Below are 17,309 nucleotides of genomic sequence, written 5' to 3'. Positions count from 1 at the left end.
TATGCTAAGAATGGGACTAAATGAGATCAAATGGAACCACTTTCTCATTTTTTTCAAGTCATGGTTCCATTTTGAGATCTGATATATAGTCACTTTGCATGTTTTTTTGATAGCCAGTCCCAGCGGGATTCACGCCAAGAAATGTATGAGACCAGATCAAATGAGATCAAACGTGAAATTCATAGTCTCAGCGGCCAGTCTAGATGACAGATATCAGAGAATAGACTGATACAGATCTATCATTCTGAAGGAATTTATCAGAGCAGATGTCTCTGTGATATTGAACTTTACAGTTATAAAAAGCTTCTTGATGTCTGTGAATATCATGACTTCATGCACAGTAAAACTCATAATGATTTTTTCTAAGAACAGAAAAATCAGTGTCAGAAAGAAAAGATGAAAAAGAAAAAGACTTATAATCTTGATACTGTTGAGAAGAGAAGTGATTCTCTGATATGAATGAATAATTATCTCATCACAAATATTTAAAACAAATGTTATAATCAGTGTCTACAATCAAGCTTCAGATAGTTGTATTATACACTGTCTTCATACAATAAATTATTCTGAGAGTTGATAAGAAGAGTGAAAGTATACACACTGAGAGATGTGATTTATTAAGTCTATACAACATCTTCTTAAAACAGGGAGAGCTGATGATGAAAGCAGAGACAGTAAAACCAGAAGTAGTGAAAGTAGAGATCATGAGAACAGAGGTAGAGAAAGTGAGAGAATCAGACAGAGAGATAAGTGTAGAAGATTGAGAGAAAGCAGTAGAAAAAGAAGTGACAGAAGAGATAGAGAGAAACACAGAAGACTCAGTCATATATAATACAGATAATTTCTTCATTATCATGTTCTTCAAGTTCTCAATTAATAATTCAACATCAGGTTCACTATCATTGACAGATACAGATCTGTCAACATATGAAGATTCTATATAAATAAAAACAAATATATCAGTATCTGCATTTATGCAAAATTGTGCCAGAAAACACAATTAGAAACCCGCTGAAGAAAATGATCAGAGATGTATAAGAAGATGAAGAAGATGTATCATTCATAATAATATATTCTGATAATTGTTAGAAGATAAATAAGTTCTGATCATGTTTCATAATATGTTACACTTACTGCTAATAAACTGCCTGGTATGAGTACTATGATGACACTTGTTATGAGAACAGAGAGCCATTACCAGAAACATATACAATATGATAGATGAACAGATAGAAAGAGATGAACAGAAGAAGAGATAGAAATCTTAAATAAGATAGTAGTATTCAATGATGATAATGATGAAGAAGATGATTGAAGAATGAGAAAAGTTAGTGAATAAGTGATGTAATATAGTGAAAGTTTCTTTGTGAGAATGTATGCAGAATGCTAGCTGAATCAGAAATAGATCACATAATTATGAAACACTAGTGATGAAGCTAATCCGCATGAAGCTAGGGCATATGACATGATCATGTGAGCGTGACCGAATCTGGTGAGAAAGGATGTGATTTGAAAGAATGTATGATCATCGGGTAATAACGCGGCCGCTTCCGAACTACTAGTGTACACGTATGAGTGTAAAGGGGCCATAGCGGCCGCTAATTAATTTAGCATACAATATTACAATATATAAGAAGCCGGCGTACGCCTGTAATTGTACGCTGGCTTAAGCAATCTTTAAATCACAGATTGCAGTATTTTCTATTGTAATTGACTCACTTGTTTCTGTACAATGAGAATGTTGTATACTTCTTTCACTGTGTCTGATTATGAGGTTAAGCATTTTCATTCTGCTCTTAACTCAGATATAAGATCATGAATGAAGATCTGTAAACAGAAAGATGTTGAAAGCTCTTCATTTAATATAAGATAGTGTAAGCTGAAGTGTGTGAAGTATGATGTAAGATTACTTACTTATCTATACTCAGTGAAGTATTCATAATACTTGTCTCATGCATTCACTTTCTCAAAGTTATGTAAGATTCATTTGAAAAACTCATTTCATATTTATGAGAATGAATATTACTTCAAGTCTGTGAGATTTATCTTTTCATCAGTTATTCATAATAACTTTGCTTTTCTGTGTAGAAACACAGCAGATCTTAAGACTTATTGAAATTTCATTAACTATCTGTCTGTGAGTTCACATTCAATCTAATAATATAATCACATCTGACTTAGCCAGCTGATTGCAGCATTATTTTTTCAGTTATTATTAAAGCTTAATAGCTCTAACAGATCTTCTGACTTAATATATTTCATGCTCAGATTCTCATTCTGCACAGTAATCTCTGATAATGTATACACTTCTGAAGAGATTGTGAATAATTGTGAAAAGATCTTCTGTAAGAATAAGTACTCACAGGCGATTATTCGGGTGTTTGCAGCTTGGCATGATATGTACTGTTAACTACTAGAAGTATTTACAGTAGAAAGATAAAATGTAGAGGTCAAATGTATAATAGTATTCAAGCTAAGTTATGAATAGTATTCATAAACTCCAGTCTATATAGTTGTGTGTAGCCAAGGGCTGCTAGCTCTATTAATTATACAAGAGATAGAAATAGAGATAAAGAATTCATAAGAAGTAGGATTTCTTACATACTTCTCTCTCTCTAAGACTTTATCTGTGAAGCCTTTCACTGAGTGACTTCATAGAATCAGCTCAGCACTGCAGTGATACTCACTAAAAACTCTTCACATCTATAAAAACCTCAGTGAGGAAAAATCCCTTGTTATTATAAAGGAAAAAGAGTCTGTCACTCAGTTTCTTATTCTGTGAGATTCTTTGTGATCTACAGATTCTTCTCTGACTATCACACAGATTTATCTCATATCTTTCATACAGAAGAGTTTCAGTTGACTCTCAATCATTTTCACAAGATTCTTGTATAATTATTACACAGATTCATCTCACAGATGAATCACTCTCTGTGAGATCACTCTTATCAAAGAGAAACATTCATAAGTTAATCTTTTACTCATTCTCACAAATCATTATTCTTTAATACTGTAGAATTGTGAGAAATTTTTCATTCTTTCATCAACTCTGTAGAATTGTAGAATCAAGATATTCACAGTCTGTAATCACTCTTTATAGTCATATAGAAAGATTCAGATCTGCAATTCATAATCACTCTTGTTTACTAGAGTGATCTAACTGTTTCATGAAATCACTCACAGTGTAAGCAAATCTCTTTAGAGTAGTATAAATATCTCAGATCTGTCTGTGAAATCTTATCTTCTTTTCTCTTTTTCTATAACAGCTCTTATTCTTATAAACTGTGAGTATTCTCATTCATCTGTGAAGTGTTTTCACTCAGATGACAGAGAGAGAGTATTTCTAATAATATTCACATATTAATTCAAGAACTTTCTAAGAATAAAAATTTTTTCAATTTTAATCTCTTTATAAACAATGTCTGATCATCACTGAGCTTCTTATAAGTGTCTCTATAACTTCTCTGATCACTTTTTATCAGCTGATGAAGCAGAGACATCATCACTCACAACTGTGTCTTCACTTCTCTCAGCTCTGTCATCATATTCAATCTTCAGATCAGCAGCTCATTTCATTTCTTCTTCAGACCAGTTTCTGACTTCAAGTAGTGCAGTCTTCTTCTTTGCTGTAAGTCTTCTTATAAGTAATTTCTTACAGATTCTAGCTGACAGTTCTTATAAAGCTCTCAGTGTTGTCAGTGTCTTCTGCAGTCTTACAAGTCTATGATCATTCTCTCTCTGCCCGCACAATCTCTGACCAGACATATGCAAATATGTCTAGGTTTTCTATCAATAGTTCTCATGCCGCGGTGCATTTCTGCAATCTCATTGTCAATGAGAGATGAGTTCTCAGATACCTGTAAAATCCGGATAATCAAGACAATGCAAATACTATGAATTTGTGATAGAAGTTGATCTGAACAGATAAGCTCTCTCTTCACATCTTAATTATTTCTGAGCTGAATACTTCAGCATAACTGAGAGATTGAACACAGCTTTATAAGAGATATCTGATCATATATACAGACAGTCAGCTCTCAAGGCTCTGCTGCAACTGTGTGTGCTCTGATATTCAGCTTCTCTGAAGTCTGTGCATTTCTGACAGTCTTTATATCAAATGTAACAATTGTCTGTATCACAGATATAATACTCTCTACTTCTTTAAAGAGAGAAATTGATAGTTATGAGAGAATTAAGTGTCACAGATGATGAGAGTGTGAATTTGAGTTTTCTTTATTTTTTCTTTATTAATCTTCAAATTGTGTTTATAACCCTGTTTATTTTCTTATTTTTTAGTTTTAATAAGAATATAATTTCTTCTTCTCTTATATATACTGCAGACTGTTCATCTCAGTAAAAACTCATTATCTTATAGACTAGAATTTATAAATGACAGTGTTAATATCTTTATTATAATCAGGTTCTTAGTAAAGACTACATTATTCTGACTTATCAGAATTTACAGTATGAAAGTTATGTCTCAGCTTCTACAGATATCTTATCTATCTGAATAATTCTTAAGTGAACTCATTTATCTTATCAGAATACTTTTATTACTGAACCTTGAATCAGAGCTCATGATCTTGCTTCTCTGAGTTAATAATTTCTTTAATCTAATATTCTCTTTCACTCTCTAATACTTTATGAATAGAGTGATGAATCACAGAGTTCTCTTCTAAGAATTTCTTATATTTACAGAGTAATGAGACATGAAAAATATTGTATATCTGTAACTTAGATAACAGTTTTAATCTATAGAACTGTGAGCTAACTTTCTTCATAATCTTATAAGACTCTATTTATAAGAGATTCAGCTTCTTACTAGATCTCTGTATAATAATGTTTTCTAGACTCAGTCAGACTCTATTATCTTTCTTAAAACTCTTTATAATATGCTTGAAGTCATAGTATCTCTTCTAATACTCTTGAGTCTTTCTCAAGAATTCATGAGCTTTCTCTCAGATCTTCTGAATTCTCTCAGTCTGTTCACAGACATTGTCACACTCTATAGTATACTCTCACAGATTCATCAAGATCATCTGCGAATAAGTCTTAGTGAGTATCTCAAAGAGAGTTTTATCTGTGCTGACATACTTTGAGTTGTTATATACAAACTCTGTAAGTGATAATCAATGCACTCAGTTATTCTGATTATAATTGACAAAGTATCACAGATACTGTTTTAATATACTTATCAGGTATTCTATCTGATCATCTGTCTGTTCATGAAAAGCTATACTTAGATCTTACAAGATCTTTAGTATAGTTATCAGATCAGATCAGAACTCTTCTATGAAGATTAATTCTCTATCTGAGATAATATTTATAGATAATTCATGCAACTGAATCATATTACAGATGAAGATGTAAGTTAAATTCTTTGACTTCAAGTTCTTACAGATGAGTATAAAGTGTGTTATCTTGATAAAGTGATTCACTATCATCAGCACACTGTCAAAGCAGGTATTATATATGTTCTTACTTTCAGAGAGACTTATAAGAGTATTCATTTCTAGCTGTTCTCAAAATTCTTATAAGATGAGTAGAGAAGTAAGTTCTTCATATGATCTGAATCATACTATCTATAAACTCTGATAAATAGTATAAGAATTCACTATCTTCTTCACAAGTTCTTGCATCTTCAGTCAGAAGTATTTTCTTATAAGCAACTCATGAGTTCTAGTGTCTATAAAATGACCTGTTAGAGAAGAGTTATGATATCTTTTAATAAGTTCTACATGTAAAAACTTATTCATAGGTATATAAATTCAGCTCTTTCTTTATAAGAGATTATTTAAGTCTCTTTAATTCTTTATTTCTGCAGAATTAATCTCTGCTGTGAGCAGTTTCTGAATATACTGAGTATATTCATTCTTCAGTTACAGTTCAGACAATCTGAATAGAAGATCTTATAAAGACTTATACTCTGTTTTCTCTTACATCAGATCTTTCATAGTACTTCTCAAAGTCTGCAAACTCTTCAGATTATAGATACTCTCTTCAAGAATTCTTATAAAGATTTTCAGAGTGTTAACTCTCAGTGTTATAAAGAGTAGTTACACAGGCTTCTTCTCTCTCTCTTCTCTCTTCTCTTACAGAGAATTAAGAGACTCTTCAGTTGTGATTCAAAGGTTGCTTAAGCCAGCATATGATTACAGGCGTACGCCGGCTTCTTATATTGTAATCTCATACGCTAAATTAATTAGCGTACACTATGGCCTCTTTACACGCGTACGCTAGTAGTTCGGAAGTGGCCATGTTATTATCCAACAGTTGTACATTCTTCCAAACCACATCCTCCCTCACCAGATTCGGTCACGCCCACATGATCATGTCATACACCCTAGCTTCATGTGGATTAGCTCGCCACTAGTGTTTCGCGATTGTGTGGCCTATCTCTGATTCGGCTAGCATCCCGTGTACACTCTCACAAAGAAACTTCCACTATATTACACCACTCATTCACTAACTTTTCCCATTCTTCAACTATCATCTTCATCATCATCATCATTGAATGCCACTATCTCATTCAAGATTCCTACCCCTTCTCCTGTTCAACTCTTTCCATCTGTTCATCTATCACATCATATGCATTTCTGACAATGGCCCCCTGTTCTCACAACAAGTGTCATCATAGTGCTCATATCAGGCAGTTCATTAGCAGTAAGTGTAATGCATTGTGAAACATGATCAGAACTTGTTTATCTTCTAACAATCATCAGAATAACATATTATCATGAATGATAACATACCTTCTTCATCTTCTCATACATTCTTGACTGTTTCTTCTTCTCAGTGAGTTTCTGATCATGTTTCCTGGCATGATTTTGCATGAATGCAGATGCTGATGTTTGTTTTTATTTACATAGAATCTTCACATGTTGACAGATTCATGTTCATCAATGATAGTGAACTCAGTGTTGAATCATTGATCAAGAACTTGAAGGACACAATAATGAAGGAATTGTCTGTGTCATGTATGACTGAGTCTTCAGCATTCTCCCCTGCCTCTTCTGCTGCTTCTTTCCCTGCTGCTCCCTCTCAATCTTCTACACTTGTCTCTGTGTCTGATTCCCCCGCTCCTGCTACCTCTGTTCCCGTGATTCCTACTTCTGCTACTTCTGATTTTGCCATCTCTGCCTTTCTTACCAGCTCTTCCCATTTCAAGGAGATGTTGTATAGGCTCAGTGAACTACATTTCTCAGCATGTACACTTCTGCTCTTCTTACTGACCCCTAGAACAATTTATTACACAAAGACTGTATATGACATAACTATCTGAAGCTTGATCACAGACACTGATTATTACATTTATTTTAAATATTCATGATGAGATAATTATTCATTCATATCAGAGAATCACCTCTTCTCTCAACAGTATCAAGATTGTAAGTCTTTTTCTTTTTCATCTTTTCTTTCTGATGCTGATTTTTCTGTTCTTAGAAGAAATTGTTATAAGTTTTACTGTGTATGAAGTTGTGACATTCACAGATATTAAGAAACTTTTTACAACTGTAAAGTTCAACATTGCAGAGATATCTGCTCTGATGAATTCCTTCAGAATGATAGATCTGTATCAGCCTATTCTCTGGCATCTGTCATCTGACTTCATAGTGCAGGCAAAAGATATCTGTGTTTTCAGGAATGAAAACACAGATGTTGTACTCTTTTACACTTGCAGGCATGAGGCTTGTACACCTTGTCTGAGATGTTGTCATGGGAATGAGCTGTTCACATGCTGTGTTCTGCTTCCTGCATTCTCTCATGTCCCTCTCTCTCTTTCTGAGAAGCCTTGTGTGTGTTGTAATTGCATGTACAATTCTAAGGCCAGTGAGTATTCATTCAGTAATTGTTATCCCTGTTTTTGCAGTTTTGTATGCTAACAATAGTTCTTAGTTACTCCAGCATCAGAGATCATTTTAATCAAAGATGATAACACTGCTGAGACTATCTTCTCCCACTCTCAAGCTTCTTCTGTTGCTTCTTCTCCCTCCTCTGCAGAGAAAGTCATGTGCACACTGAATTGTAAGCATTCAGCTCTGGGTAGCTTCTGTTATTTATTCAGTTCTGTATCTCCTTCTTCTTCTGTTTCTTCCACCTTCATCCTTTCTGCTCTGGCTCCTGGTCCTGCGGGTTCTGCACTCTTCTTCAATTTCTCTACATATACACATGTGCATTTCTATATTAGCATTCCAGCCAATCTTGTGATCAATGACATTAATGTTGTATGCAGAGTGATAGAGGAATTAAAGGCATGCACAGCATTGTTGTGAGAGTGACTTGTAACTCTCAAATCTCTTGTAGATCTCAAGTTTTGAGATTTCCTTTGTTTTTGGCATTTTTCAGGTGGCATGGCATTGGAAATAGATTAAATATGTGATGTATAAAAATGAATGAAGTGTGTATGATAACATTTGTCTTTTACAGCTGACTCTTACAGTTGATGATCAATTCATTATCTCTTTTCTTACACTTTTTCTCTATCTGCTAGTCACTACTCTTACATGACCTCTATATGATACAGTATTCAGTGATTAGATTCAGCAGCTTTCATCTTTTGTGATTCTGTCTTGTGCATTATACTGTCTCTCTTCACCTGCTCAGATCACTACAGTAAACAGTTTATCAAAACTAACCTCATCTGATCTCTGAGCATTCCCAGAGGTCAAGATAGCTTGGTCTCACACATTCACAGATGTTTTAGATAGTTCATCCTCTGTGATCTTCACAATTGAACTGGCATAAACAGTTGAATTCAACTCTGAATTTCTTTTTCTTCTGTGACCTGATTCATATGTAAGTCTGCTGCTTTGAGACTGCTCTTTGCTGTGTTGCACCTGCTGTCTGTAGTGTGTTATTATACAATCAGCTACAGTCTCATCACTTATTGAAGTGTGGTGTTCACCTGATTTCTCTATTTCTTCTCATTCTTTTCTTGTAATCATGAAAAGGTCAGAATAAGTGAGATCATCTGGTTTATAAGCATCTATAATTTCTCTTACTTTGTGAGGCTTTTTAATTATAAGTCTCTTCTTTTTCAACACTGATGATAGTGCTGTGAATGATCATAATCTGCTCAGATCTTGCATCTTTGCTTTCATAAGTTATGAATTATTAATTAAGTTGTATAAGATCTGTCTCTCTGATTCTTTCAATGTGTACATTTTCAGAGAATGTGATTTGAGTATCTTATATAACTCAAATCATCTAGATTGAAACTTCTCAGAACTCTCATTGTGTATGAGAACTCATGTTCTCATCTTGAGACTTGATTTCTTAACAAGTGAGTCTTGTATTCTTTTTGATTGGATTGCTCAGTTCAGGAGTAACTCATTAGCTTTTGTATGTGTATGACTGATCTCTTTCAATCTTGGTTCTGTGTCTGCAACTGTTGTGTCCGCAACTGCTGTTCCTGCTGCATTCACAACTGTTGTTCCTGCTGTGTCTGCAACTGCTCTCTCCCCCATCTTTTCTGAAGCATTCTTCAGGATGTGCGGATGCAATTCATACAACAGGTAGAATGATGAATGCTTGGAGACTGCATGCTGTTGAATCTGCATGGTCAACAGCGCCTGCCTGAGATATTCATTCCATAGTCTTGTAGACTTGTTCACTAGATATTTCGTCAGCATATTGCTCAAGATTTCATTCAAGCATTTCACCTTCTCATTCATCCACAGATGATATGGTGTTGTTCTATGATGTCTTATCTGTAACTGGCTCACAAAATGCCTCACTGCTCCTCTCATGAGGTTCACACTGTTATCAGTTAGAATCTCGCGCGGCATTCCATAGTTGACATAGATCTCATTGTGTAGAAACTTTGCTACCATCTTCTCTGTCATCTCTGAAACTGCTTTCACAACTGGCCAGCCAGTAGCATAATCAATAGCAGTGATTATTCATCAATTTTCATTTGATGTTCGCGGCAATATGTCTATGAGATTCATCCCTCATTGTTTGAATGATTATATTGTACATTTCACCTGATGTTGCACTTTCTCACATTTCAATCCTTTCTTAGATCCTTTCGCGACCTGGCAATTCGGGCACTCATGAGCATATGCCTGGATGTCCTCAGCCATGCTTGGTCAGTATGCTCTTGATTTGAGTATGCTCATGAGTTCAGGGCTTTCTAAGTGACTGAATTCCTTGTGCATATGAGCCACTAAGTCATGTCTAAATGAAGATTCTAGATAGAGAGCTTCTGCATATCCTAGATTGCAGTAAAGCATAACATTGTTTTTCAATTTCCTCAGTTTGAAGTTTGGAAGCATCTCTTCTACTATTTTCATGAGACACTTGTCATTCAACATCTTGTCATTCTTCAAGTGAGAGATCATGATATTCACTTATTCTGATTTCTTGCATCTTCTCAGTGTGTTTAATACAAACATCTCTTGTGCCTGGTTCATAGAACTCTCATTCATGAAATTAAGTCTGTGACTGATTGTGTTCAGCATCACTGTGTCTGATCCCTTTCAGTATTTGATATAAAGATTGTACACTTGGAACTCTGAGATTCAATGTGCTAAATGTTTGAAAGGTTTTATTATTAATTGTAGATAGACAAGGCTTTCATGATCTGTGATCACTGTTATTATATGCCTGTTGTTGATATATCTATCTCACAACACCAGTGTGTGCTTGATTGCTAGCAATTTCTTTTCATACACTGGGTAATTGAGCTCAGTGCCTGATAGTTTCCTATCATTATATATCACTAGATGCAGCTTGCTGTTCTTACTTATCTGTAGAAGAGCACCTCTGATAGCTCATTTGAATGTGTTCATCTCAATGTAGAAAGGTTTATCATGATCTGGTTGAATAAGCACTGAGAATGTTGTTACATATTTTCTCAGTGTGAGAAAAGCCTCTTCACACACAGCATTTCAGATGATTGAATGAAACTTCTTCTTTTGCAGATTTGCATTCATTTCTCTTAAGAGATCTGAGAGTGATGCAGATATTCATGTGAAATCCTTGATGAATCTGCAGTAGTATGAGACTAACTCAAGAAACTGTTGTACATGGTGTACATTCCTCAGCCGCGGTCAATTCACTATGACATTCAATTTCTTCAGAATGAGGTGTATACAGCCATCACTCACTACATGTCTCACAAACTCCAACTCTTTCATTTCAAACACACACTTGATTGATTTGATGTAGAGCTTATGCTCTGTCAGAGTTGTAAGCACTTCATCAAGATACTTCAGATGTTCATTATATGAGTTTGAAAAGACTAGAATGTCATCAAGATATACAAGATATGAGGTTTCATTCTGTTTATGAAGAATTGTATTCATCATCATTTGAAAGATGATAGATACATTTGTCAGACTGAATGACATTGCTAGAAATTCAAACTTCTCTCATTGCATATTAAACATAGTTTGCAGAACTGACAGTTCATCTACACAGATCTGTCAGTATTCTGAGAGAAGATTGATCTTTGATAGATATCAGGTGTTTCTGACTGTATTCAACTGTTATTGAATTCATGACAGTGAATATTCATTCTTGATCATTAGCTTGTTGAGTGCTCAATAATCAATACACATTCATCACTCTTCACCCACCTTTTTCACAAATAGGACTGGAAAGCCTCACACACTTGATGAGAATTGTATGAGACCATGTTCTAGAAGGTCTGTGATCTGACACTTCTGTTCTTCAAGGTGTGTTTGTGACAGAGGATACACATTCTGATTGACTGGTTTTGCATCCCCTGTGTCAATCTCATGTACAAATCCTCATTCCAGCAGCAATTCCAGTGAAAGATCTGTTCAGAAGACCTTCTCATGCTTCTTCAGAAGCTCCTTCATACACTTATCCTCTCACATATCTTTTATCTTGGTTTCCTCCACTTCCAGGTCCTGTATGACATACAGGATGCTTTCAGATGAGGTCTTGCAAATCATTCTCTTTACTTGTTAATGTATAAGCAGATTTAACCCTTCTATATCAGGGGTGTGGAATGTCCTTCTCATATCAGTTGGTAGGATTGTATGAACCATTTTCTTTCTATTGATCAACTGCATATGACATGTACATCATTGAATCTGCAGATTGAACCTTTGAAACCAATTAAGTCTGAGAATGAGATTATATTTCATGTTCTGCAGCTCTCGCGCCCAAATATAGCAAGATTATTCTCTGAAGTGCAAGGGAACTCTTACTTTTGCAGATGATATCAAATATCAGTTATCAGATAATCTTATATATCAGGGATTCTTCACTCAGCAGACCTCTTTCAATCTTCAGATTATATGATCATCAATATATTGCATCAAAGCTTCTATGTTCACTAACACTTTTGCAGCCATCTCTTAATTCTTACTCAAGTGTCTCTTATACATTAACATTTCGGGTCTCAAGGCATTGAGATGAACATTCACTTCATCCTCACCTGCACCTCAGTCAGGAGCCTGCTTCTTCTTTGCATTCACAGGATTCAGAGAGTCATCTAACACAGACATCTCTTTCACTTTGAAGGCTTTTCATAGAATATCAGTGAGTGTCTTCAAGCTCACTGATCCTGCTAGTTTTTTGACTGTGCACACTGGGTGTAATCTTTTGCATCATGATTTTGACATCTGCAATTGAAACAAGCTTGATGCTCATGACATCAAGGTTTCCACTCAGAGAATCTCTTTTTCAGAGGATTCAGTGCTTTAGCAATGACATTCAGATCTAGATTCATCATGTCTGAGTGTGTGACTTGTGTCATAGAAGTCTGATTACTTATTCTCCACTGAGACATACTTGATTGCAGTATTTTCTGTCACAATTGACTTACTTATTCCCATACAATGAGAATGTTGTATGCTTCCTTCACTGTGTCTGACTGTGAGGTTAAGCATTTTCATTCCACTCTCAACTCAGATGTAAGATTATGAATGAAGATCTGTAAACAGAAAGATGTTGAAAGCTCTTCATTCAATGCAAGATAGTGTAAGCTGAAGTGTGTGAAGTATAATGTAAGATTGCTCACTTGTCTACACTCAGTGAAGCATTCATAACACTTGTCTCATGTGTTCACTTTCTCAAAGTTGTGCAAGATTCACTTGAAAAACTCATTTCATGTTCATGAGAATGAATATTGCTCCAGGTCTGTGAGATTCATCTTTTCATCAGTCATTCATAATGACTTCACTTTTCTGTGTAGAAACACAGCAGATCTTAAGACTTGTTGAAATTTCATTGACTGTCTGTCTGTGAGTTCACATTCAATCTGATAATATGATTGCATCTGACTTAGCCAGCTGATTGCAGCATCATTTTTTCAGTCATCATTGAAGCTTGATGGCTCTGACAGATCTCCTGGCTTGATATATCTCATGCTCAGATTCTCATCCTGCACAGTGATCTCTGATGATGTGTATGCTCCTGGAGAGGTTGTGAACAATCATGATGAAATCTTCAGGTTCAGTGTAGTTATCTATCTGTGTAAACATTCAATCTTCTGCTGCAGGCCTAAGATCTGGTTTTCTCTATTCTTATTGATGGTGATGATTGCATCAGCGAAGCTCTTCATAGTGAATGCTTGATTCACAGCAAATGCCAATTGTTGTTTGATCTCTGCCTCAGCCTGCCACTGCATATGCAAGACCTCAATCTCATTTAGAATTCTCATACACATACAGAGCTTTGATTTCAGTTCAGCAGTCTCAGCTGCTTTTCTTACTGCTTCAAGTAAATCCTCTGAGAGGTTCTGCATATCTTCCAGTTCAGATAGCAGAGAAGAGTGTTGTTTGTATCAGCTAGAAAAGGTATTCATTTCAGTGGTTTCTCATTGATTATACAATGTCTATCATTATCACTGTATCATTATATTACTATATCACTGTATCATTATATCACTATATTATTATATTGCTATATCACTCTGTTATCATTGTACAACTTCAGTGATGATCACCCCTTCTTTTATCCTTCTTTTGAGTAGGGAGTGGACTTCTTTGAATCTGGTTCACCACTTCTATTCTCTTTCTCACACCTCATTCATTCGCATCTCATACGTGGCATTCGCCTGAGCATGAAGTTTTCCCTCAACAAGTGAAGCAGCATCAATCAGATGCTCTTTCACTCACCACTCTTTATATGCTATCTTTTGAGGTGTTCTAGAACCACACTGACATGATAACTATGAATTGCTTCATAGACAGAATTATCACACCCTGGAGAAGCCTGTGCTTCTCACCAGTTTTTAGACATGCTATCAGATGTGATTCAAAGGTTGCTTAAGCCAGTGTACAATTACAGGCGTACACCGGCTTCTTATATTGTAATCTCATATGCTAAATTAATTAGCATACGCTATGGCCCCTTTACACGCGTACGCTAGTAGTTCAGAAGCGGCCGCGTTATTATCCAACGGTCGTACGTTCTTCCGAACCACACAGTTAATCTCTTCATAATACTCAGTCTGAGTATTCTGTGAAGCTTTTCTATCTTCTCTAATCTCTCTGTGTCTGTCATTCTGATCTTCTTAACATAGTCTAATCTGTGAGAGAGTCTGTTCACTGAGTTCTTAGTTCTCTTAATATGTTTTATCTTGAATCAGAACTTACTCAGTCTCTGAGCTCAGTGAATCTGTCACTGTAAGAGTTTCTTAATTGAAGTAAACTATTATAAGCTATTATAATCAGTTCTAACAGTAATCACTGTCACAAGGCTCTTAAAGTAGTAATATCAGTGATAGAAGAATTTCACTATTATAAGAAGCTTTTAATTATAAATGTTATAGTTGATCTCTGCAGATTGTATCTTCTGTGAGAAAAAGATCACTGAAACTCAGTTCTTATTTAACTGTAGTTGTAAGACTATTTCTGAAATTATAAAGAAGAAGACATCTGTCTTTAATCTGATTAAGAGTAAGAGATTAAAGTGAAACAGTATCACTATATTTATAAATATCTGTTTCAATCTTACAAAGATCTCATAAGCTTCTGAGATAAGAAAGTTCTCACAGTTCTCTCTTCTCAATAACCTTTTCATTCTCTGTTTATAGAATGATTTCTTCTTATTTTCACTCTTCAGCATGTCTGTAAGAGTTAAAAAGATTCTCATGAATACAAAGATAAATCATCTATAGAAATTCACAAAGCTCAGAAAGATCTGAATCTCATGAATACTAGTTAACTTCAGCTATAATAGAATAGTCTCAATCTGTGAAGATTTCATCTGAATATCATCTGCAGTGATTATATATTCTAGGAAATTAATTCAGTGAGCACTGAAGTTACACTTTATAAGCTTAATATACAGTTCTGTCTCATCTAAGATCTTCAACACACTTTACATATACTCAGTGTATTCTTTCTTCTTCACAGAGTATATTATCACATTATTCAGATATATTATTACAAAGATATTCAGATATGTATGAAGTGTTTTATTGATGAAAGACTGAAATATCACAGAGATATTAGTCAGATTAAAAGACATCACTAGATATTTAAACAATTTCAGTACAGTTCTAAAGACAGTCTTTCATTTATTCTCAGACTGTATTCACAGTCATGTATATACATTGATTATATTCAGTTGTATGAATATAATAGCTTCTGTGAGATGATTGATCACATTCTCAATCAGAGACAGAGAATAGCAACTCTTTATTATCTTAAAGTTCAGATCATAGTAGTCTACATATAATCTGAGATCTTCATTCTTCTTCTTTATAAATATCACAGAGGCTTCTGCAGAGGCCTGTGAAGATTGAATAAAGTCATTCTTCAGATTCTTCTTCACATAGATCTACAAGATCTCTGTCTCATAATGAAAGAGCTTATAGATTGATTCTCAGAAGAGTTTCTACTCTTCTATTAAATCTATTATCAGATTCTTCTTACAGTGAGAGAAAAGCTCAGCTGTCTTTACTGAGCTGAATATCTCTGTAAGATCTCAGTATTTCTCTGATATCTGAAGCTCAGTTTTTATGATTATAAGATTCTCAGACACTCATAAAGTCATTATATAGATAGGCTTATCTTCTCTAATCAACTCTACAGTATTAACTGATTCTATCTCTGTAAGTGAGTCTGTTAACACTGATCAGAAGTATAAACCTGACTCATAGACAGCTATGTATGAATTGTGTCTTTGAAGTTATGCAAGTTTCAAGTACATATCATCTGTGATGTCTGCAATAATCACAGTTTTCACAAATCTTCTTCAGGTTTCAGAGAGATCTTGTAATTCAAAGATAACTCTTATAAGTCTCTCAGCTCTCAGATCTGAGTTCTCACACTCTGCTTATTATAAGAGCAGATTCTCAGTCTTCATCTTTCAGCTCATTTACTCTGCAAGCTTTAGAGACATCATAGTGACCTGAGATTCTGAGTTCATCAATACTTTTCATGCTTGTGAGACAGTAGTACTGTGATGTGATCTCTCTCTATAAGTAAGTATTTTCATCAGAGAAGTAACAGATTCAGATATCAGCTTTAAGACTCTTAAGAAGGCTGTTGCTGACTCTGTCTGTGACTTCTCAAATTTCTATTTTGATTTGTTCAAACAGTTTGCACAGAGATATTCTGATTTAGAACAGATAAAGTAGAGTCTCTTTTTTTTAATCTCTCTGTTATATACTCTGTTCACAGAAGCTTGTAAAGCTCTCTCTCTCTGCTCAGCAGTCAGATGTAAATCTCTCTGTGTCTTATCATCTTTTTCTGACAAATCTGTTCTCTGTTGTTCTGACTCTTGCAGAGTCAGTCAGTGATCTGCTCTCTATGAGTCTGTGACTCTCACAGTGATCTGTAAGTAATGAATGAGAGTCATCAGTTTCTTCAGAGTCAAGAGCTTAGAGTCTTACTCAATGAGCTTGTTCTGTATATCTTTATTCAGTTTCTTTATAAATATCATCATTCAGGTCTTATTTCAGAGCCCTGTTTTCACAGACTTTAATTCATATCATAATTTTATGAAGTGCTGTGAGTAATCTTCATCAGATTTCTCACCTCTTTTTCTAATATTGATGATCACAGCTCAGATATTCTCTGTTCAGCTCACAGAGTCTCTTAACTTATTCTCTAGATAGGTCTTGAGAACAGATCAGTAGAATCTCTCATAATCATTCTCTAGATAATTCAGTCAGTTCTTGACTTCAGTGTAATAGAGATCTGTTATTATATAGATGACAGCTTCTTTATCTTTCATATCACACAGTCAGGCTTATGAGTCAATTTTAAATACAAACTTGTAAAAGCTTTTATAGATTGTGATTCAATAAGTGATCTTAAGTGATCACAGCTTAAGAAAGTTTCTTTTCAGTTCATAGATGTCTCTGAAGATTATGTCTA

General features: G+C 34.8%; 1 protein-coding gene across 1 annotated transcript; it reads right to left on the bottom strand.

The window, feature by feature from the left end:
• Positions 1–13,444: 13,444 nt before the first annotated feature.
• Positions 13,445–13,723, bottom strand: BDCG_05161 (uncharacterized protein; the record flags this gene model as incomplete). Its single annotated transcript, XM_045420827.1, has 1 exon — positions 13,445–13,723. The coding sequence occupies one exon, from the start codon at positions 13,721–13,723 to the stop codon at positions 13,445–13,447; it is 279 nt and encodes a 92-aa protein (XP_045276851.1).
• Positions 13,724–17,309: the final 3,586 nt, after the last annotated feature.

This window comes from Blastomyces dermatitidis (genome assembly GCF_000003525.1).
Source record: "Blastomyces dermatitidis ER-3 genomic scaffold supercont1.5, whole genome shotgun sequence".
Classification (NCBI taxonomy): domain Eukaryota; kingdom Fungi; phylum Ascomycota; class Eurotiomycetes; order Onygenales; family Ajellomycetaceae; genus Blastomyces; species Blastomyces dermatitidis.
This window is presented reverse-complemented; position numbering and strand designations above follow the sequence as displayed.